This window comes from Amblyomma mixtum, chromosome 3 (assembly GCF_055824585.1).
Source record: "Amblyomma mixtum isolate Tamu chromosome 3, ASM5582458v1, whole genome shotgun sequence".
In the NCBI taxonomy this organism is placed as follows: domain Eukaryota; kingdom Metazoa; phylum Arthropoda; class Arachnida; order Ixodida; family Ixodidae; genus Amblyomma; species Amblyomma mixtum.
Window position 1 is genome coordinate 55,426,645 of NC_143014.1, and position 24,037 is coordinate 55,450,681.

Genomic DNA, 24,037 nt, shown 5'->3' on the forward strand with positions numbered 1-24,037 from the left:
AAACGTAACAGTATCGCAATTTAGTAGGGTCAGGGTTCGGGCTAGTGGGTAGTCAACATGAGGATCCATAGCGCACAAAATTGAAGGGAGACAACAGTGTCCCTTCAACAACACAAGCGCTAGCGCTTGTGTTGTGTCCCTTCAATTTTGCGCGCTATGGATCCTCATTATCGCAATGTTTTGGTGCTACCTGGGGAGTAGATGGCTAAACAGAAAAATAAGCCTAATTTTTCTGTTTTCCTAAACCTATTATTGTATTGCTTTCTATTAGCCTGTTTCTTTATTCTCTGGTGCTTAATTATTTTCACATGTTATATTTAGCATATTTATAGTTCATTTGCTTGTTAACAATGTTCCTGTTACATGTGACCCCCCCCCCCCCATGTAATACCCTCGAATGAGGGCCTTTAGGGGTATGTTGAATAAATAAATAAATAAATAAATTTGGACTCCCGCACACGCGTCCGTTCCTGGCAACAACGGGGCCCACGAGTTAGCCTGAGCTCTACTTCCGGGTAGCTGCGGAGCCGCTCGACTGCTGGAACATAGACGAGCGTCTGCAAAATTAAGCAGAGATTGTCGAAAATTATAGGTTACAGAGGAGACTGGTGCCACCACCGGATAAGAGTCTAAACAATAGGGAGGCAATCACATGGCGGCACCTCCAAACTAAACACAGTCTGGGCATATCATGTCGATAGAGATGAGAAACAAAACAATAAGTGCAAGAACTGTGGGGCAAGAGGGACCCTCGACCACATAATCTGGAAATGCGCTATAGCTCCCCAGGGGCTAAAGCGAATATAAATTGTAGAGAAACCTGGGAAGCACTGCTGCGGAGCGAGGCCCCTGCTCCACAGCAACAAGCTATCCGCCTGGCGGAAGAAGCCGCGAGGAGTCAAGATCTCTTTGCCTGCTTGCAATTGTGTAGGTCCCCCCCCCCCCCGTCACCCCCGTCTCTCTCTCTCGCCGTGTATGTAGACAGCGTTGCCAGCGTCTAGCGTGTTGCCAGCACCTGTCTTGTCCTCTTCTTGTTCAGCGCTATGAGGTATAGTCTGGCATCTTATCAGCATATTTTCAGTGGATCATGGTCTCGGAAATGGAGCTGCAGTCTTGCTTTTGTCTGACGTGGTTGGTGTTCGGTAGACTGGATTCTTGGCTTGCCCCCAAAGAAAGAAATCTAGGAAAGTTAAATCTGGCTACCTTGCAGGCCAAGCAATGGGCCCACACCGCCCTATCCACTGCTGCTGTGGGAAAACTTATCCAGCCACTCGCAACCTTTGCTGCTGCCTTGGGCAGCATGCACCGCCATCATGCTGATACCAGGTATCACTGAGGCTAGGCAATGGAGTTTTGCAAAGAAAATCCTTAAGTGGCCCATCCAGAGCGTCTTCAATGTATCTTTCGCCTGTATGTTGTGAAAAAAACACTGGCCCAATAATGGCATCACTGTAAATTCCACACCACACACTGAACGACCACTGATATTGATGATGTACCTGCAAAACGCAGTGGCAGTTCTCCCAATAGAGAGCATTGAGGATGTTCACTGTATGTGATATGAGAAGTTAGCTTCATCGTCAGTCTTCATTAGAATCCAGTTCGCAAAGTCTTTTAGACTTCGGGAGTTGTATGGCTATAGCATTTGGTGGTGTTGAATGTGGCAGGAATGAAGTTTTCCCGCACTCAAGACTGATACTCCAGCTTAAGCACCTACACTACAAACACCTGCCTGGGTTTCTGAAGAAAACTGACAGCATATCTGTCCCCACGTCCTTGCCCGGAGCTGCATACTTATGTAGTTTCTTTGTTAACATACGATTCTGCCAAAGAATCTCATACCTATGGACAATCATCACTGAGCTTGGACACGTACCTAGATGTCAGTGTAAAAATACCTTAACTGCCTGCCTTCTATGTACACTTTATACACCTAGAGCCAGAACCATATCCGTTCTTTCCACACTGGAGTAAGGCATGTCTGCTGATCTACGCAGATCCCAGCCAGGTAGTAATGTTGCTGTCAAAAACACGTAGGTATATGTGTGCCTGAGGAGCACCCGATAAATGGAAACGCTTTAGAACTGCTTCGCACGAAGTAGAAACTTGATCAGGGCATTGTTATCCAATGACGAAATTGCTGCTGCCGTCATCACCTTGCATTGTTCTAACGTGCTTCACCCTTTCCTGCCTTGAAGCAGAATCAAAAAGCTGTTTCTTCTTTTCTTTCGCAGTCTTAGACAAATTGCTTCGTCAAGAGCCAGAGGCACAGATACCTACAACAAGCATAGCACCTTGTCGCTTCTCCATGATCCCAGTCACGCTGCAGCTGACCTTGCTCACCTATCCCATGCTTCAGAGCAGCACAATTACAAAGCGAAAACGTTCAGTCACTTTTTTTTTCTTATTTCACATGCTTCGTTTGGAAAGTAGAAAAAAAGGGTGACGCAAGACACATCACAGAGAAAATAGATGGTTTCTGAAGGTGCTCTACAACTTTGCGTATCACTCTCCGGGTCTCCATCCAAAAATGAAAAGGTTGGATAACTAAACCTAGTTATGCGGAAAACAAAAATAGCCAGAGTTAATCTACTCTATTATCAAAAATATTCGTACATTTAATTTCACATCTGAAGTGCCTTTCATTTTTGAAGACTTGGCTCAAGTTAACTGGGTGTGGCAGCCTGTGCTATATAGGCCTTTCGTTTTTTTTTTATTCCAGAACTCAAGGGGTAAAAACCGGACAACACTTTTTTAGTTCAAATTTGGGTACAAATAGGTTATTCAGTAGGAATCACCATATTTTGTTTTTGCTTTTTCGGGTCTTTTTTGCAACAAAATATAATTAACTGCAAGTGCTTGTTTTTGTGCAGAACACAAAATATCCCTTTTGTTCAACATTTCAGGAACATAGATACGACAGCTCACGCAAAAAAAACTGTTCTTCAAATTGATTTTTTTCTTCTCTATTCCAATTATTTTGTCACGTCAATCTCTCATCAATCTTTGTCATGTCAGTTTTTTATGCAGCACTTTGCGTGCATGTAAAAACCTACCTGCCATGTACACTGCGAAAACTGTCATTAAACATCACACGGGCTATTTTAAATGGGCAAGCGTACTGGGGCAGGACGCCATTTGGTCGGATAGCGCTTGATATATGACGCCTAATAAATGCCTAATGAGAACCTGCATTCTGGCCTTGCACTTATAAAAGTTACTTTTCAAACATATCATCAAATTAGGCCATGTCATGAATCACAAGCATTAAAAAAGGTTTAAAGTCACCAGTTGAATGCACTCCTGTGGAGATCAGGATGTTTGCTTATTTTTGTGCAGTTTTGTTCAGGAAACCAAGTTTTCTAGGCTCTTTCATATAAATGCATATCACAATGAGCCCGTCAATTCCTCGCCCTGATGTGTTCTCTAGAAGCGGGATTTCCAGTTAGAAATTGGGTTTATCCCAATTTTTAAGAAGTGTGTTTGGGGTGCAAGAATTCGGGTTTTACCCCAAGACGAAAATATCTACCTGTATACGGTTACAACACCCGGAACTACTCTTCTTAAAATAAATGGATAATCAAGGGCAGAGCATACAGGACTGAGAGTTAAACAGTTTTAACTGCCTTTGTAACAGCTGATAGATAACTGACAAAAATAGGACTCTTGCCTTCCTTAAATCCGAGTCAAACAGCAATACCAACTGCTTCATATGACACTGCTAGCAGCCAACACCATGAAGAATAACTGAAAAAGCCATGAAGAGAACATTACACATCATTTACAAACAGTACCTTTAATGCACGAAAAAAAACCTCAGACAAGAGACTTCTTGTATGAAAACTGCTTCTGCAGCATGAACCAGACAATAGGAACGTTCAAAAATGTGGCCACATGCCAGTTATGTTTTTTGAGAATGAATGCAAAATAATACAGCAGGTTCTTCCTGAAAATGATTTAACAATAACAAACATGATACACTGTTCAGCCAAAGTTTATCGGAACTAAAAGCCGAAACCAAATCCTGGGTTATATTGAGAAGAATTGGCATTTGTTGAGAAGGAGAATTCAGGTGTCTCAAAAAAGAATCTCCAGAAAGCATGGGTGTTGGGATCTGTAAAAGTTAAAAAAAGCAGTTATCAGCAAATATACAAGTGGTATGTCACTCAACACTGCCCATAAAAGCGTTTTCAACCTACCTGAAGGACAGCCTTCCGTCTCATCCAAGTTTCTCTCTTCATCATGACGCATTCGTTTTGTGGGGTCAGAAAGAATGTTGTAGGCCTCACCAAGCTCTTTGAATTTTTCTTCCTGTTCACGCTTCACGTCCTCAGAAGCATTGGAATGCCGATCTGGGAGAGAGAACAGAATGTTATCAAAGCAAATCCCACCAACAAAAACATAACACCTACGGCAGGAAAGCCCAACAGCAGCAACCCCTGTTTAATAACAACGTTTTCCACCAAGGTATTCATACTGCACGCTTAATCACCTTCACTGTTTTACATTTCCCTTCTTATGACCTTCCAACTTTGAAATGGAGCTAACAAGCATGGAATAAAAACAGAAAATTGAATTTGTAAACAAACCACGTATTCATGCCCTTTCGGTTTAAACCACATACACACAGATGAAGCAAACAAAGAAAAGTTGGTAGATTTAAGCTAACTCGATGATAAGTTCACGGCTGATAAAATTCTCGGTACAGTACAAATCTGTAGAATTCCCTGGCCAGACTGCATTGTGTACAACAGAATTTTGGATGTTCCAAACATACACCATGCCACTACATATGATATGAACATATGAGCCATGAGTCCAACCTTGCAGACTCGAGCGCTGAATGCATACTGCTGATGCCATGACCGCCAGTTACGCAGCATGCACAGTGAGCAGTGGCATGGCTGTATATAAATCCTATCAGCCATACACAGGTTGCATGAATGCCTTTCTGATGTTTATGCATACAGGTTTTGTTTGCTTTAGATTATACAAATATTTTTTGCAACCCTGTGGGATTAGTATCAAGACTAGACTACTACTACTCTGGCAAACTTTCTTTATCCATTTCAGCCCGGGAGGCAAAACTATATTAACCTTTTCACACGCCATTTTTGCTCCCATCAAAAATAAATATTCTTCCCCAATATAGTGTATTCAGGCCTCATAAAAGACAGTTTGTTAGCTTTCCAGTGCAAAATTTCATGCAAACTGTAGTAAGTGATGAAAACAGCAGCACTGAAATGCCACGACTTGTTGAGTAAACATCAACGGATCATGGCAATATTTTCTATTTCAAATTGAGGAAAAAATAATATTACAACTGGTGGCAAAATGCGTCAGCGCAAAAATAATGGACAACGTGGTACCCCACCCACTGTTTCACAAAATATGATTTACTGTGGTAGTTATATGGCATAAAAAACCAACTTATTTGCAAGACGAAGGATGCAAAATGCACCTGAAACAAAGAAATCATTGCTAGTTGCAGCCCACTTTCAGAAAAAGCTGCAAGTTGACACTGTACACCATTGCTTACACGGTTGGTCCAAGGGCTAAACAACGAAGGCAACTGAAAACACACCTTAGTAAAGGAACAAACTATGGGTAGGTACCACAGCTTCTAGCGGCAGTATTGTGAGTGACAGTTACAGCAGATGATTCCAAGTGACAGCAGCATGTCCACTCAAAGGAAAGCTTCATTCACAAAATGACAAAGTATTTGTACACAAAGCAAACTGATTGCTAACAATAATTTCTAGCATACTATTGTTTTCACAACTTGAATGTCAGCACTATTTTTTTTTGTGTGTGTGTGTGGGGGGGGTTAACGTCCCAAAGCGACTGGGGCTATGAGGGACACTGTAGTGAAGGGTTCCGGAAATCTGACCACCTGGGGTTCTTTAACATGCACTGACAAAGCACAGTACACAGGCCTCTAGAATTTCAACTCCACATCGAAATTTCACTGCTAGTCAGCCAGGAAACAAGCGAGGGCAGAGTTTTAATGCCTTTTATCTAAAATTGCCTCTGAGCGCTGCCTTCCCAATTGTTTTGTTGTGAGTTTACTGCTTTGAGCTGTGCACACACCATCAACACATCCTGCAGGGAACTACATAACATGGGGCGGGGTGGAAGTGGGTATGCATCTTATGCATCTTATATATCTGACATAACTCTCTTTGCTGACGACACTAGTTTATTTTTCACAGGTAAATGTACAAAGGATATAGAAAAAGCGGCTAATCTTTATCTCTCTCAGCTGTCTACTTGGCTACAGGACAACAGCCTGCAACTGAATACGCACAAAACGAAGTTTATACTTTTCAAGCCCGTTAACAAACCTACTAAAGAAAGCATTACTCTTAATTTCAGACTGGAACACTTTGATCAGGTACCAACACAGAAATTTTTAGGTGTCTGGTTTAGTGAGGATTCATCTTGGACCCCACATATTAATCACCTATTAACCGATCTTTCCCGTGCTGTGGGCTGTATGAGCAGTATAGCTCCACTTATCCCTCTTTGGCTGAAAAAAACTCTATACTACACTTTATTTTACTCACGTCTACTCTATGCAATATTAGTGTGGGGCACTACGACGAAAGGAAATTATGATAGGTTGCTCGTGCTGCAAAAACGTGTTCTATGTCTCTTTGAAAATTATAAAGGCAGAATAAGTGACTTAACAACCCAGCCACTATTCTTAAGACACGATATGTTACCGGCCAATAAAGTATACTACTTTAAACTGATGCAATTAATCCACAAAGAAAAGCTTTACACTAGACTTTCAGGTAGGTCGCCACACTACAGCTTCCGAACTCATACACATACAACTAAAAGAATTAGAACTAATTATGGTAAACAGGATATTGATTATCAAGTAATAAAGATACTTAACCGCCATGGACACTACATTGATTTTACGCTAGCATTTAAGTCATTCAAATCAACTTATAAACAATTTTTACAGATCACTGAAGATAATTTATACATATACCCGTAAGGCATATGCAAACCTTTAGTTTTTGTAAATTTTCCACAGTTTTCTCTCAGTGTCATCCATCACAAACGCTAATTCATGTCTTCACTAAAATGTGTTGTCGCGAAACCTAAGTTTTTGTGTTGTTTCACCGCGGAAGTTGTTTAATCTATAACCATCATTCTGTGTTTAAATGTATTTTATATTCTCCTGTCATTATGTATACCGTTTCAACAGGAGGAAATCCTGTATATGTATTGAAGGTGCCCACTGCGAATTTCAGACGGGAGACGAGGCCTTGTCAGGCTCCATGCCTTTTGCCTTGTCTTCCACTTTCAGTTGAAAGAAAATAAAATGTTTCTCTCTCTCTCTCTCTATTTCGGGTCAATTTTTTTTTGGCCACCGAGAGGAGTGAGTTGGAGGTTCGTCGTACATAATGCACGTTATTACCTTTGTAGAGTTTTTAGGGAGTGTTCACAAAATCTTTGCGTAATTTGCCCACTCCCTTTCTGAAGCTTTAATTAAAAGAAAAAAAGTCAGCATATTACACGAGTAAATATGGTAATTTCGCTCAAAGTTTGCAGTCTCATTTCTTTGGTGTATGCTTTTCAATATCTTGTCCCTTTGCACTTCTTGCCACTTATAAAAGGTCTCCCCTGGTTACCAGTTTACCATTACACTAAAACTTCACATTAAAATGGAGGTACGATTCATTTCACACCGCCTTCGGCAATTAACCAAGAAAAGCAGGCGAGGCAAGAGGCGCCTAAAACCAATGGCCAGTTTGCATGATTGGAGCGCTGATCAAAACTGTTCACCACATCATCATTACGGTCAGTTGAGTGTAGGACCCCAGTTGGCTCTTTCCTCAACGTGGGAAAACTAGCAATACCAGGGCAGTGGCCATAAATTTTTTCTCACCCAATAATTTAGAATTTTTTCTTTATTGCAGTACATCATAGTTTAGCTAAAAGAACTCTTTTTACAATGATGCAAAGAAAAAAAAATACGTAGTGCTTACAAAAGAAAAATCTTCGATTGGCAGTGTTTTAGATACTCAAACAAAAAGTCACAAAAATATTAAACATACCCATTCGAAAATACTAGGAGAATAAAAAATCTTGAACATATGTTTTGTGTGTAACTATGCCAAAATTGAGTATTCAAATTTACAGAACACTTGGTGCCTCTGCACCCAGAAAGCGTGCCATTGGTGCATTCGTGTTGAAGGTGAACGTCGTACTTTTCTTCTCTTTTTTTCCCCCTTTATGATATGAAATCTAGAGCAGACAATGCTTCCTGCTGCTGTGGTGTGACAGCAGTTCTAGATGAAGTCTGAACAGAAATACATATCGCTGGCATGGTCATACTGCATGTCGCAAAACGTCTTTGATGGGTTAGAGCAGCTATATTTTTGGCATGTTGTCCAAATCATCATTCTCATGATAGTTTTCGGGGTGCATGTGACGTCTACTTAATGCACAGGGACAGGAGCGTGCGCCTCGTCTAAAGCTGCCTCTTTGACGCCGAGAAGCCTGCTGCATGTGGTCTCGGAACTAATTCTTGCAGAACAAAAACGGATGCTTTTATAACATGCGGGGAAAAAGAACTTTAATTTATTTTTCAAAGCCAGAGTAGCGGACACCTTTATTATGTGAATGCATCACTTGAGGTATATTTTATTTTACGATGCCTGGATTCTACGACAGTTTCCCGTGTTCTCCTGAAAGTCATATAATGGAGGTTCCACTGTATACTGAAAACATATACCCACCAGGAGGTGCTCCCACCTCCTATGACTTACAAGAAGCATTACAAAAATTTTGCATTACCTTCATGCCGACAAGAAGAGAACTGATTTTGACCTTCAACTCTTCACATAGTTCAGAGTGACACGCTTTCATGCTTACAGTTTTTCTGCATACGTTACCTGGTATTAGAGAGCCACGGAAAGTTGATCTTTATCTTGATTGGCGTTGTCCTCCCTTCGTTATTACCAATGCTCACGGAGCGTTATCGCTCTCTGCTTTGTTTCCTCAGTTTCCTTCGAGCTGTGCAGATGCCTGGTAAAGTTGTATTATGGCAGCACGTGCTGTCTTCTCTTTTGGCGGTAACAGTGATGACTCTTCCGACTAATCAGAACAGTACCAGGTCAAACTACCAAAGTTTCGAAGACCAAATGCAGAGAGCCTAACACGACTGAAGGCATGCAACTTTCCAGACAGAATGCTTCAAACCTCTAAAGGTACCATGTCAGCGCTAAAATGATCTGCACTCCAAGCAGACTGCATAACCTGTTTTATGTGTGCAGAATGTGACAAGGACTTTTCAGAGAGTAGTGACTGAAGGACTATCACATGGCAAAGACATACTGGACATTTTTGCAGTTTTGAGTGATGCTGTGACTAAAATAATGTCCCTAAACTTTTTTCCCTTTTTTTCGATTTTACACATTTTGTTCATTCAAAGCCAACAACAAAAAATTTGACCCAGATGGAAACTTTCCTTGAAAAAATTCGACTCTCACAGGGTTTTTTAAGACGCTGTTTGATGAGAACTTTCCCAAATATGCTAAGAAACAATGGCACTACAGATGGTTAGTAAAGTTTTGGCTGGCCCCATTCTTCATTCAGTTTCGAATCAGTTTCATGTCCTTTCACTTTCCATGGCCTCGTGAAGATCGATGTTATAACAGGGAACGTTAAATCAATGGGAATTTAAATTAATCAGAAAAAATGTGCTTGTGCCCTGCCTCCATCGAAATCACAGTAAAAGTATTTCTGTGTCATGTGCCTGCGCGAGTGACAATACAACATAGCGACTTATTTCCAGGTATGGCAACACCACCTTTGTTTATCGCTAGTAAAATGTGGCCCCTTTTTCTGACATGTGAAGAGCTACTATATTTGGGATACCCAAGAAATGATGCCCTTGCTACAAAGGTCTTTCTGCAGCGTGCACTGTGGTCGCATTTTTTTTTGCATGCCACCACTACAGCAGTAGTGCCGTATTTACTGTACTCTCCTGTACTTAAATACATGAATTACAGTAGCTACAACCACATGGGCAGTGCGGAAAAACATGACGCAATGGGAGATATGGCCACACATGACCTTCTTGGTCGCACTAGCCATGCGGCTATGCTAGAACACTCTCTAGAACACTAAAAGCAGCCGGAGCCTTAAGCTCACAATATACGATTAGAAGCGTTTATTGTCACGAAGCATGGTGGCACGTTGATCGTCGAGGGCATGCATATCACTGCGATCTCAGGCGCCTGACAACACTACTTCTGTCATGTCATGCATGCATGTTCTGCTTCAAAAAGAGAGCACCAATTTTTGAATATCCTTTGTGAAAAAAAATAACTCAGAATTCAACCCTCTAGGTTGTACAAAGTTGTAAAAACGATGATTCGCTCGCTTTCTCTTGAAATGCGTTCATTTTTGGGCCATGCTACCAAGTTGGCAATGTCGGCCATGCTGGAGCAATCCTGCAATACTCTCACAGTTGATCACTGAATGGTGCTGGCTGCTAAGAGACCACAGCAGCTCCTAAAAAATGCCTGTTGCCTAAGAGGACTCGCCGCGATCCAACAATGCAACACATTTTGTGTGACTGCATAGCTGGAATTCGGATAGAATCAGATTTGGAAAAGATTGGGGACTGAAAGACAATGGACTCAGAATTGGAACAGAATCAGAACTAGAATAAACTGGCGAGTGGAAGAGGAATGTTTCCTTTGCATCAATCCAATTATTCGCCCCTAAATTTTCTTAATAGCTAGAATTTTCTACTAGTCATAATTCTATGGAAGATTCATCTCTGCCATGTTATGTTGGCAGGTTTGACTTCTACTGCAGTGACAGAAAAAATTACCAGGGTGGTGGAGGAGGGCGCATTTCCTGTAGGCTTTCTTGATGTCGTCAACAGTTGCATCTTTCGGGATTCCGAGCACCTTGTAGTAGTCCTTGCACTTGCTTTTCTTTAGCGCTAATTTTGCCTGATCCAGCAGTTGCTTGTTTTCTGTGAAGAAGAGGGCAAGAAAAAAGTTGTACATACAAGAACACACATGACTCTCTTTTAGCCATGCATGATACACTGGCAGTCTGCAATAAATGCCGACATATACACACGCACGCACACAAATGTGGTTAGAGGCAATGCTTCACTCCAACCATGGTGAAAGATGTGCCTGATCTCGGAAACTGGCTCCTTTATTAGCTATAAATGTTTACACAAGAAAGTCATAAAATATTTTAGTGCTTTCGCAGGCCATCAGAACTATTCTTCCCATCAAGTTTTTGCTGCTAGGAGTTGACACAACAGAAAACTCGTCCTCCACAACTCCAGTGTACTGCCACTCCAAGTTTAGGAAAAGTGTTCAAAACCAGAAAAAGAAAAAATACACTAGGGTCACTTGGTAGCACAAAACTGAGGTTTCACACAAAGCAGGTCTGTTTCTCACTACGTATTATAGAGCCAGAAGAGGCTGTGATAAAACTCCTACACACGTTTGATTTGCTCAGTAAGGTATTACATTTGAACACATTAAGAATGGCTTTTAGTGTTTTCCTGCCTATGTAGCAGTTTCTAGGTTCAAACCTGGCCGTGACAGCTGCGTTTCGATCGAGGCGAAACGCAAAAAGGTGCCCATGTGCTATGTGATGTCAATGCACGTGAAAGGTCCTCAAGCATAGTTGAAATTATTCCGGAGCACTCCAGTGCAGCACCTCTTTTTTTCTTTTCCTCTTTCCTTTCTCTACTGCTGCGCCGCTTGAGTGTGACTTCGCTGGAAATACATTTTTTTTAGCACTGGGGCGCAGTTGTATCAGTTATGAGAATTACTAATTCCACAGAACCGGTTCTGGAAGCACTGATTCTACACAAATCATCAACATTAGCCCAACTTCGCCCACTGCAGGGCAAAGGCCTCTCCCATGTTTCTCCAATTAACCCTGTCCTTTGCCAGCTGCGCTCACCATGTCCCCGCAAACTTCTTAATCTCATCTGCCCACCTAAATTTCTGCCACCCCCTGCCACGTTTGCCTTCTCTTGGAATCCACTCCATTACCCTTAAGGACCTGGGTTATCTTGCGTTCGCAATGCATGCCCTGCCCAAGCCCATTTCTTCCTCTTGATTTTGAATAGAATGTCATTAACCCATGTTTAATCCCTTTTCTTTCCATAGCTCGCTGCATTGTCCTTAACTTAAGCTGAACTCTTTTCATTAGCCTCCATGTTTCTGCCCCATAGGTGAGTACCAGATAAGGGCAGCTCCCCTTCTCCCCCGTCAAAGGTACACAACAATGCTGGCAGTCTGATGCTCTTCCAACCATGCTGATTCTATGTGTGCTGATCACATAACCTGGGAAAGATGTGCAAATGCTTGAGAGTTGGTTAAGCATCAAAGTAAGCCTCCTCTTTTGTGCTACTCCGAGGCACTGCAGTCATGTGTTAGCAAAACTCGGCAAAAGGGAAAGTACCTCGAGTTTGGTCCTTCCAGAAAATACATTCGTAGTCCCGCACAGCCTCCTCATACATTTCCAGATCCGTGTAGCTGCAAAGGGAAGAGATGAAAGATTTTAGAAATAGAACACGTGCATCTTGCTCAACTATCTTGTCCAGGGAGAATAATTGTGGCAGCAAAGTTTCTGCACATAAATACCATAGCTTTCAGCCTGCATCATGAGCACCAAGATGTACAAGGGCTGAGCTGTACCAGTGATAGCAACACAGTTGCAAAGTCCTTATCAAAGACAAAAACAACATCAAAAGTAACTGAACATACAGTGGTTAAGAAGTTCAAAGAAAACATTCGACAGAGGTCTGTCTGGTTGGAAAGGAATTTAATTGATGCTAGAAAGTACGCCAACCAAAAAACTGAAAAAAACATAACATTTCAGAGCCTGCATGGTTCTTTCATCAGATATGACTGCGGGTGAGTTGCAGCTTGCTTTTTTAAGGCCTTGTTTAGTCATCCGCTAGATCACTGAACAGAGACCTGGAAAAAAAAAAGGCTCAAGGCGTGGTATGCAAGATCCCCTGCTAAAAGTGCTTGCTCAGCATCTGACACTGGTGAAACAAAGAACTTCACCGAAAGAATGAAGAAGAACAAAGCGGATGTCAAACACTGCGAGGCATCTGACCACAAGATTGACTTGGAGGGTACCATTGTGCTGGACACTGAGCCGTGCCTACGTAGAAGGCTCTTACTTGTGTCGTGGCATATTCAGCAGAGACCTCCCTAAGTGCCCTTCCCCCCTTTTACATCCATGATCCATGATCTACAGGAACCATGTAGGCTCTCAGATGTGTTTTTTCAGTTTTTTGATTGGCGTCCTTTTTAATTTAAAAGGTACAGTGGCACTGCTCACTTCTGAACAATGCAGAATGGTTAAGGCTGATGATGTGCTGATGGGGCAGAGTCGCTTATTAATGGTCCCACAGAAAAAAAAAGTACCGTATCAACTACCGTATATTGCCGATTATAAGTCGACCCTTCAACTCGCGGCCCCCTTTGGGCAAAAAAAAAGTTAGACTCCGAATTTAGGTCGACGCTGCCACACCCTGCAGTCCTAGCTCGCCCAAAAAGTTTTTCAGAAGGCCGAGTCATAAAGAAACATTTCTTTGTTCACGAGACATCTCTGACTCGTCGTCACTTGTGAGGACACAGTTGCGATCATCATCTTATGAGCCACTGCTGCCGTTGGTTTGTCAATAACAAGTTGCTATCGTATTAAAACAAACCTTTGGTGCATATCTCAATTAAATTCAAGTTTTTTTAAGCAGATCCACTTTCACACCGTTTCTGACAACTATTACGGAATTACGAGCGCATGGGGCATGATATTATTTGCGACTTGGTCGAAATTACTTTTGACCCCGCATATAGGCTGACTTTAAGACTCCTCATATACGCCGACTCCGATTATAAGTCGACCCCCCAACTTTGGAAGGACATTAAAAAAAAAACGTCGACTTATGCACGGCAGTATACGGTAATTAAATGTGCCATGCCAACGAAGCCTGCACTATAACCTTGGTGCAGCGAAGAGTGTGAGCAAATACAGCTCAGTTATCAACAGGATGACAAACATCAGTGTTGAAAAATATTTGTACTGTCTTTCCTAAAAGTAACCGAGCAGCTGCGTTGGCGGCCGGAGCTGCCTTGCAGCCGAGCGGTGGCACTGCTGTTTGTAGCGCTGGCCGTTGCTCCCCTGCTGCGAATACAATCTGGCTGATCCAAAACTTCCCCCTCGCTCTCCTCCTTTGGACGATAAATAAGCAGACAGCATTTGTGACAAGCTTTTCATGCCTTCGGAGCGCTGTCATTATTGAACAAAGGCACAAGCTTACATCAGTCAGTTTACACTCGCAGCCAGGGAGCATTGTTCAGTGCCAGAGACGGCAACACTGCTGCTCAGCTGCGAGCCAGCTCCAGCTGCCGACGCGGCTGCTCAGTTATATTTGGCAAAGACGATGCATGTTCATAATGTACAGTTGAACTTGGATGTAACGAACCTCTATATAGCGAATTCCTCGATATAACACCCAATACCACACCCAATGAAGCACGTGTAATTAGACCTCCATGTAACAAACGTGTAGCGGCGCTTGACCCTGATATAAGAACTAGCTAATCCAACTATCTGTTAGCTTGTGCGGAGTTACGAAATTAGAAAAGTTTCACGATCGACGATAAGCACGAAGTGACACGAGAGAAACATCAACGATCGCAACGAGCGACTGGAGTTCAGACAACACGTCGTGTGCCAGCGCTGTTTGCGCATCTCCGTTGCTTGTGCTTTTGGAATGCCATACCACGTGCCAGTACAACAGTTCATGCTCAAAGGCAGTGAAAAATGATAGGGCATCATCATCATCATGAGCTTGACTACACCCACTGCAGGGCAAAGGCCTCTCCCATGTCTCTCCATTTAACCCTGCCCTTTGCCAGTTGCAGCCACCATATCCCTGCAAACTTCTTAATCTCATCCGCCCACCTAACTTTCTGCCGCCCTCTCCTACGCTCCTGCTCCTGGAACCAACTCCGTTACCTTTAAGGACCAGCAGTAATCTTGCCTTTGCATTACGTGCTCTGCCCAAGCTCAATTCTTCCTCTCCATTTCGACTAGGATGTCACTAACCCGCATTTGTTCCCTCACTCACTCCGTCCACTTCCGATCTCTTAACGTTACACCTATAATTTTTCTTTCCATAGCTCACTGTGTTGTCCTTAACTTAAGCTGAACCCTTAGCCACCATGTTTTTGCCCCATAGGCGAGTACTGGTAAGATACAGGTGTTGTAGACTTTTCTCTTAAGGGATATTGGTAAACTGCCATTCATGGTCTGACAGAACCACCCATATGCACTCCACGCTATTCTTATTCCTCTAGTTATTTCCTTCTCATGATCCGGATAAGCGGTCACTACCTGCCCTAAATAGACATATTCTCTTACTACTTCCAGCACCTCGCTGCCAATTGCGAACTGCTGTTCCCTTGCTAGACTGTTGAACATTACTTTGGTTTTCTGCATGTTAATTTTTAGCACCACCATTCTGCTCTGCCTGTCTAACTCATTGATCATGCTTTGCAGTTCATATCCTGAGTGACTTAGCAAGGCAATGTCATCAGTGAATCACAGAATACTTAGGTACTCTCCATTAACACTTATCCCCAACTGTTCCCATTTCAGGCCTCAGAACATCTCCTGTAAACAGGCGGTGAATAGCATTGGCAAGATCATGTCTCCCTGCCTGACACCTTTCCTTATTGGAACTTTATTGCTGACTTTACGGAGGACTATGGTAGCTGTGCAATCGTTATAAATATCTTCCAATATTTTCACATAACACTCTTTTACACCCTGATTCCACAATGCCTGCATGACAGCTGAGGTTTCCACTGAGTCAAATGCTTTCTCGTAATCAATGAAGGCTATATATAGGGGTTGGTTATATTCTGCACATTTCTCTATCACCTGATTGATAGTGTGAATGTGGTCTATTGTTGAGTATCCTTTACGAAAGCCTGCCTGATAATTTGGTTGACTAAAGTCCAAGGTTGTCCTGACTCTATTAGCGATTACCTTAGTAAATACCTTGTAGGCAACAGACAATAAGCTGATTGGTCTGTAATTCTTCAAGTCCTTGACGTCTCCTTTCTTATGAATTAAGATAATGTTAGCGTTTTTCCAAGCTCTAGGTACGCTTGAGGTCACAAGGCATTGCGTATACAGGGTGGCTAGTTTTTCGAGCACAATATCTCCTCCATCCTTCAACAAATCTGCTGTTACCTGATCCTCACCAGCTGCTTTCCCCCTCTGCATTGCTCCTAAGGCTTTTCTTACTTCCCACTTCGTTACTGGCGGGATGCCTCTCTCAGTAATGTTCTGAGTACATTCGCTACTGTATAGATTTATGTAGAACTCTTCGGCTACTTTACCTATCTTATCCATATTGCTAATGACATTGTCCTCTTTGTCTCTTAGCGCATACATCTGGTTTTTTACCTATGCCTAGTTTTCTCTTCACTGCTTTTAGGCTACCTCTGCTCTTTAGAGCATGCTCGATTTTCTCCATGTTAAACCCCCTTAGGTCGGCCGCCTTGCACTTATTCGATAGCTCTGCTAGTTCTATTCTGTCTGTGGAGTTAGACATCCTCATGCTTTGGCATTCCTTAATCAGATCTTCAGTCTCCTGAGATAGCTTCCTGATATCCTGTCGAAGTATGCTACCGCCTACCTCTACAGCGCACTTCGTAACGATAGCTGCGAGACTATCGTTCATTGTTTCAACATAACAAAAACGAAATGTCACGAGCAGTGATCGCTCGCGCAATTTCACGCATCGATACTCTGGAGCGGGCACAGTGAAGAGTGCCAGCGATTCAAGGCAAAGAGCCCGTTTCCTGGGGCAACAACGGCGGGCAGACCGAGAGGGAAGAAGCATGACTTCCTCTCCTCTAGCTCACCCGCAGTGCCCCAGCCTCTCCCACTCTCCTCACCCCAGTAGTTGCAGCGTTGTGCGAGCTGTGGTGGCGGCTGCTGCGGCAGTTGCGCTATGCTATCACGGAACATTTCTCTGTGTTTATGGCTTCGAGTAATGGTTTTTTTGGTAAACATTTTTCGGTAAACATTTTCAGGGTGATTTAACCTACATTTAGTTGTTATTTTGGTTTTTGTACTGTGTTCTTCTTTCTCACGAAAACTGCATGTAACGAAAACCTGGATGAAACAAAAAATCCCCGACTTTCTCAACTTCGTTATATTCAGGTTTAACTGCACAACAGGCCAGCCAAAGTAAAAGTTGTGACTAGTTTCTTTTAACTTTGAGTACTTGAAGCCTGCACGGTTGATGGCACTGCTGTGGAAGTCTAGCACAGGCAATGCAAGTATAATGATCGGAGTGAATAGAGGCACCAAGCAAAAAGAGACCTCAAAAGCCGTGCCATAAGGTACGCCATATTGTCTTTACAACGGGCCATTGCTGCTACTGCTGTAGACCATCTAACTCAAAACTTTTGCATCTGTTTACCAAGATGACCGATTTTTCCAATCAATACTACAAATAGCCCATATGAGCCTAAACAAATTGATTTAAAAATGAGGATGAACAGCCACCCTAGATTCTGCAGCTGTACTCTTATTATGGCTGTAAATTGAGGTGTTCATAAAAACAAAGGTCAAAAGAAGGAATAGACTAGTTTGAAAACAGTGAGGTCAACAGAAATGTTTCACAACCCTGAAGTAAAATGCAATTCCTGCAGGTGTCATCAGTGTGGCAAACCTCAATTTTCTTCTAAACACTGAGCAGGCTGTTAAGATCATCAAGAAAAAAAAAGAAAACTGCCTCAAGAACATGAGCTTCTTTTACTTCTGCAGATGGGAGAAACAATAAACCCAATGGCAAGACTGACCTCTTGAGCACAAGTAAGCAGGAGCATTTGGACATTCACACTTCCCAGAAGTGTCTAATTTAAATATTAAAAATGCTGTTTAAGCGATATCACTAATGTCACAAATACATGAAAGGTTCCCAGACAACAGCAATGTTTCCATGTTAGGTTGTGTAACTGTCATTTAAGAAGGTCTTTTTTTGGTTACAGCCACTGTTGGAAGAAAAGGGTGGGGACTAATCGGACATCCAAAGAAAAAAAAAGTCAACAGAAAGCAATCGGCAACAAGCTACAGAAAAAGAAGTGACAGAAGCCACCCAATGCGGGGCAAGAACACATAAGGACTCTCATGAATTAACCCATTAGGCACTTTGGCGATATTTTTGCTAACACCCACGTTACAATACAATGCAAAAATCGCAGAGTCATTAAGTAGGCTGAAAATTGCAAAATCGAATTTCCTAACCAGATGCCTTCTAAAATGACTTAACTCAACCCACAAGCCTTCATTCAAATGACTGTCTACAAACATCTACATACTTGTCTAAAGCACTGACATGCTGCGTGTCTGTCAGTGAGAGTTACGTGGCAGGGGTCGAGTCAAGGCCAGGTGCACAAGGCGAAGAGCACATCCAAGCCAGAGAGCACACAAGAGGACAACCAGCATCCCTGGGCTCTGAACAGCCCGTTTCTGAGAGCATGCTGAATACGAATTGTACGTCAGTGGCTGTTAGTGGCTTTACACTCCAATTTGCTGCACTGTTTCTAGCGACAGGCAAAAGTGGCGGCATGAAATGCCTACTTAGTCCCAGTGCACCTGTCAGGCATGGCGCATTATCACTTGCTGTTGCTAGAGAAGAGCCTCCTGCAGTGATTAGAATGCACAACTGCTGACCAATGGGATGAAAAACCGCAAGTCAGCACACTCACCACCACCTAAGAAAAAGCTCCCTGAAACCCACAATAGATGTTATCTGTACCACTGAAATCTAGAAAGAAAATAGAGCTGTGTGCATCTGATTCACCTGTATTTGGATGCCTGGGTAAGTTTAGAATGATGACGTTGCGACACAAACTTCTCAAGTGGCTAACTTTGAAATGCCAACTTAAGGTGCACCGGGAACGTAAGGGAGCACCTACTTCAAAGGTACACTGCTAAACTGCATTAAAAATTTCTGTTAACATGCACAAATGTGGCATACTGCCAGCTTAATATGACAGCAGTAGTGTGGCATCTTATGTCAAAATTTGATGCAGGTCTATGGGGTTCTGCCAAGGTGCTCCATGATTCTGATTTCATTGTCTTATGAAGAACTGTCATAGTATTCTGAAATGTAGCAGAGTGAGTGAAGAAACTTTATTTCCGCCAGAAGAAGATCCGTGCCCCTCCGGGTCCGCACGCAGGCGTCCGGGGAGGGGCAGCGTCGCAGCTGGAAGACTAGCAACGGTATAGTCGCGCAGCTTCTGCTGCCAGGCGGGTAGCGTATCGTTGTATGCTAAGGTCGGCACTTCTGAGTATGGTCTCCCATTCCTCTGCATTATTGATTCTGCCATATCCTGGGGAACTGGGGCATCTCCATAGTATGTGTTCGAGTGTAGCGGTATGCCCGCAGAACTCGCACACCTCCGCATCCTCCCTCGTGTCACCTCCTGTCCAGCTCCTCCAGAGCGGGGATGCGAAGTTTCTAGCTTGGAGTCTTCTCCAGTCATAGGCCTCAGCCGAGCTAAGCGATCTATCCGGAGGAGGATAGATCCTTTTGTTCTTTTTCTGAATGTCTGCGATGCTATTAAAGGTATTGGTTTCCTCTTTAGTGCTGAATTCGTATGAGGTGTCCACGGCTCCCCGGGGTAAAGAGGAGCGGGCGAGCCTGTGGGCGGCCTCGTTTCCAATCAGACCCGAGTGGGCTGGGGTCCAGATAATTAGAATATTGTGGGCTGGGCTAAAGTCTTTTAGATATTTAGCCGCCATTTCGTGGATGCGTCCCTTGCTGTAATTTCTAATTGCGGCTTTGCAGTCGCTTACTACGTATTTGGTACCTGGCTGAGTTAGAGCGATCGCTATTGCAACCTCCTCCGCCACAAGGGGTTTTAAGTCAAGGTGTCTTACAACGCGTAACGTTCTGCCTGAGTCCCCGACGGCTACGGAGACGGTGTCTCCTAGTGTGCCTACCGCGGCATCAGTGTAGGCCACGGTTCCCTGTGGCATCTTGTCTAGCTTAGCAGCCAGCTGTGTGACCCTGCTTTTCCTTCTGCCTTTGTCGTGGATGGGATGCATGTTTCTAGGTATGGGAGCGATAATAAGATGCTCTCTTATTTCTCTTCCCAGATCTGTTCTGGTGTTCACTGTGCTATCTACGGTTACCCATTTCGCTAGCTCTAGGCATTTCCTTCCTGCGAGTGTGGATGTTAGCCTTTCGATTTGCGATGTTCTAACCGCTTCAGTCCTCTCCAATTGTTATGCAGGCCCATTTTCTCCAGTATATCATTGGACGTGGAAATGGGCAGCCCTAGCGCTCGTTTGACACATTTTCTGATGATTGTGTCTAATGCCTTTTCTTCGGTTTTGTTTATTTTCAGGAATGGGGTTGCGTAGCATATACTGCTAACTATGAAGGCCTGTGTGAGTCTTAGTTTGCTGGACTCTGAGAGTCCTTCCCCCCTTCTAGATACCTTTCTGAAGGCTCTGACGACAAGTTCAGCTTGTGCTTTGAGCTTGTCTAGCGTACTTTTGTTTTTCCCTTTTCTGTTAATATACATGCCAAGGATTCTTATTTCCTCGACAATTGGTATCGTTCTATTTTCAAGTGTAACCTCGATTGCCGGTATCCTTTGACTGCGCTTGCTCATTGCTACAAATAGCTCCGACTTTTGCGGAGAGCAGCTGAGACCCACGCATTTTGCATGCTCGTTAATGATATCCACTGCCTTCTGTAGCTTTTCTTTCATTTCTGATTCGCCTCCTTTGTTTAGCCAGACATTTACATCATCTGCATAGAGGCTGATGTTTAAGCCTTCTATCTCTCTAAGCTTGCAGGGAAGGTCCCTCATTACCAGATTAAAGAGAAATGGGGAGAGGACAGCCCCTTGTGGTTTCCTCTGCATCCCATGGGGAACTCATTGGATGTGATGCCCTGAAAGGTAATGATAGCAGTTTTGTCCCTTAGGAACGATCGGATGTAGTTGTAGCAGAAGTATATGCCCTTGAAGCAAAACTCAATCCTTCACCTGAACAAAGATGCGATACAGGTAGTTGATCACAAGCTCTGAAAAAATGCTAATTAGGAAATTAGCTGACTTTTTCTTTTTTTGTGGCAGTGAATGCTCCCCAAAGTTAAGCTTTTCCTCAAATAAACCTAAAAGCATAGATAAGTTTCCGATAGCCACCACTCTTTTTTAGGACATAAAATTCCAGTAGCTAAAAACTGAACGCTAAAATTTCACCAGTATGTCTCCATGGTACATACATTGTTCAGTGCACACTGGTCACCAGCACAAGAAAGTGCTTATTCTTCTAATAAGTAAATTAACCACAATACTGACAACATTCTGCAATATTTTTACCAGAATTTAAGATTTCTTTAGCAGCCAAATAAGAAATACAGCCAGGAACAAGGACAGGCAACACTGATTGATATGCAAGAGACATACGTTTTGGCACGCTTCATGTAGGCCTTGAGGTAATCTCCATTCAAAGATATGGCAGTTGTGCAGTCTTCAACAGTTTGGTTGAGCTTGTTTAGCTGCATGGCAGATGAAAACAATAAGCATTAAAACTGACTGCTTCAGCTGCACAGCGTGCATAGAACAGAGCACGCAAGCATCACAATCCCAATTTCGCCCTTCTACCACTTGCACACTGCTTTTCCTTTCCTGTGTGCGACATCAAAAATTCACCCTCTATGAACATCACCCGAATTTTCTATCCCAAATACCACTGGCCTATCTGAGCAATAGCACGATCCAGAGCTGTTAGGACGCGCAGGTAATACTAAATGAGTTAACACAAAGTGCAGCAGCCGATAATCAGTGCGCTTAACTTGTAACAGAGAATGTATACAGGTGATGCTTGGTGAAAGGATGCCGACTTGGCTTTCCTTTGTTCTGCGTGTTGATAAACACGACCCCGAGTAGGTGACACGATAGGAATGTCAAAAGGTGAACTAATCTGCACTCAAAATGGAGTGAATGAAAAGGTCCACCATGAGGAAAAAAGCCACATCCTTGGCATGCATGCACATCTCCGAAGTACAAGGAGACAGTTAAAAAGGGCAAAGGGACAAAGCACTATGTGCAAGATGTGGACAGGTCGCTAGTTTATTGCTTTGATCTGAAGGAGGCAAACATTTATAGAGACGCAAATCCTCATAGTGCCACATTTTGTAAGCAGCTTTGTTACACAGCACCACTCATGCATCGTCTTTGCCAAAAGTAACCATGCAGCATGGTTTGCTTTTCGCTCATATAATGGATCCCTTCCTTACAGCTTTCCTGAAGATAAAAAAAAGGTCATGAAAGGAGAGGATAAGGGCACCCCTGATCTTACAGCGATTTCGAGCTTGAGGGGTGGCAATAAGGGCTCCACTATACAAACTGATAAGCAAGTCCATGACACCTGGTAATTTTTGCAAAGACTGTACTTCATCTTTACACAAGCCCAAAATATAAACCACTGCCAGCCTACCTAGCTGGAAAAACGATTAAGAGATGAAGAATGACGAATATGATTTCTGCTAGCCTTGGCAATCGCAACCCATGGATAATAATAATAATAATAATAATAATAATAATAATAATAATAATAATAATAATAATAATAATGATGATGATGATGATGATGATGATGATGATGATGATGATGATAAAACATCCAACTCCACTTCAATACCCATGACATATCATAGACAAGCAGGAAAAAAAAATGCGTAACACAACATTTAAACCATCAGCTCTGCAGTGCAAATAAGTGCTGGCAATATAAATACTGAACATAACACATTCACATTCGATTTCACTGAAAAAAAAAATTGCTGGCAATTTAGCATTGCTATTCATGAAATATTGTGCAAAAACAGTTTTTTGCAGGTATACACCGCCATCATCTACCTGAAAGCGTGACTGAGACATTCATTTACCGAATGCGGCCAGTTTTGCATGTCGTCAACATTTTCATCGTCAATACCAATTTACCCAATGTATAGTAGCGGCTTATGCTCCAGTGCCGCGTTTCTGCAGCAATGTTGTCAACGCCAACGTGTATTAATGTAGTGCCGTGTTTCTGTCACAACATTGTCCACACCAACACATCCAGTGCACATCTCTGTCACTACTGCCACATAACTCAAGGCACAAATATTAGTTTGACAGTACTATTACTTGAAGATGATGATGTGCAATGCACAGCATGAGAAGCTTCACAAACTGGTGAGCCGGTCTGACCTCGTGAAGTAGTGCTTTCACACTAAAATGCAGCCACACATCTTGAACACACCAACACATGAACAGGTCCCGCTTTTCCTACTCATCTAAAAACGTTCACTTCTGCTAGCCAAAAATAACACTACATACCTTTGAGCAGACAGTTGCACGGTTGAAGTAGAGTTTTGAGTTTGCAAGATTGTTGCATGGATCCACTTCGAGAGCGCTTGTGTAGATATTAAATGCCTCTTCGTAGTTGCCTCCGTTGAATGCTTCGTTGCCTTCATCCTTTTTTGACTTGAGAAGACGAGCCCTCTAACGATTAAAAAAATATGAACCAGAAACAATCGCTGGAAATGTTGCAGGAGGTCCAACAGACATGTTCAAAACTCAGGATTTTCAAAGCTGGCAAATTTACCACGAACTAAGAACTTTCGCTCATATGTGCAACCTATCGTCCATGTGAGCTACAGCCAATACTCAGTGCATAAGGTGTCAAGGCTTCCATTTTGAAGTAAAACCGTCTGCTTAAAGTGTTTGTTTCATTGTATATGGGCTTGAAAGCTGCACTAAAAGTGTTTAATAATTTTGTAAAATATTTCACATGCCATTCATATCATCATTGCTGTTTTGGCACCTCTCAAAGCAGCAGGCTTTTTAGGGCAGGCTACCTTGAAAACATGCACTTGAATTCAGTGGTATGTGGCTCATATTCTCATGTCCCTACATATTCA

General features: G+C 42.8%; 1 protein-coding gene across 1 annotated transcript in view; it reads right to left on the reverse strand.

Moving 5' to 3' along the window:
- Nucleotides 1-3,865: 3,865 nt before the first annotated feature.
- The window catches only part of LOC149350247 (dnaJ homolog subfamily C member 7-like), a 30,358-nt gene continuing 10,186 nt past the window's right edge, over nucleotides 3,866-24,037 (reverse strand). The window contains exons 6-11 of the mRNA XM_089576861.1: nucleotides 23,454-23,618; nucleotides 21,537-21,628; nucleotides 12,472-12,545; nucleotides 10,865-11,011; nucleotides 4,200-4,352; nucleotides 3,866-4,114 (exon numbers count right to left, since the gene is read on the reverse strand). Coding sequence (XP_089432987.1) covers nucleotides 4,005-4,114; nucleotides 4,200-4,352; nucleotides 10,865-11,011; nucleotides 12,472-12,545; nucleotides 21,537-21,628; nucleotides 23,454-23,618 — 741 coding nt within the window. The 3' untranslated portion in view covers nucleotides 3,866-4,004. The remainder of the gene's footprint in view (nucleotides 4,115-4,199; nucleotides 4,353-10,864; nucleotides 11,012-12,471; nucleotides 12,546-21,536; nucleotides 21,629-23,453; nucleotides 23,619-24,037) is intronic.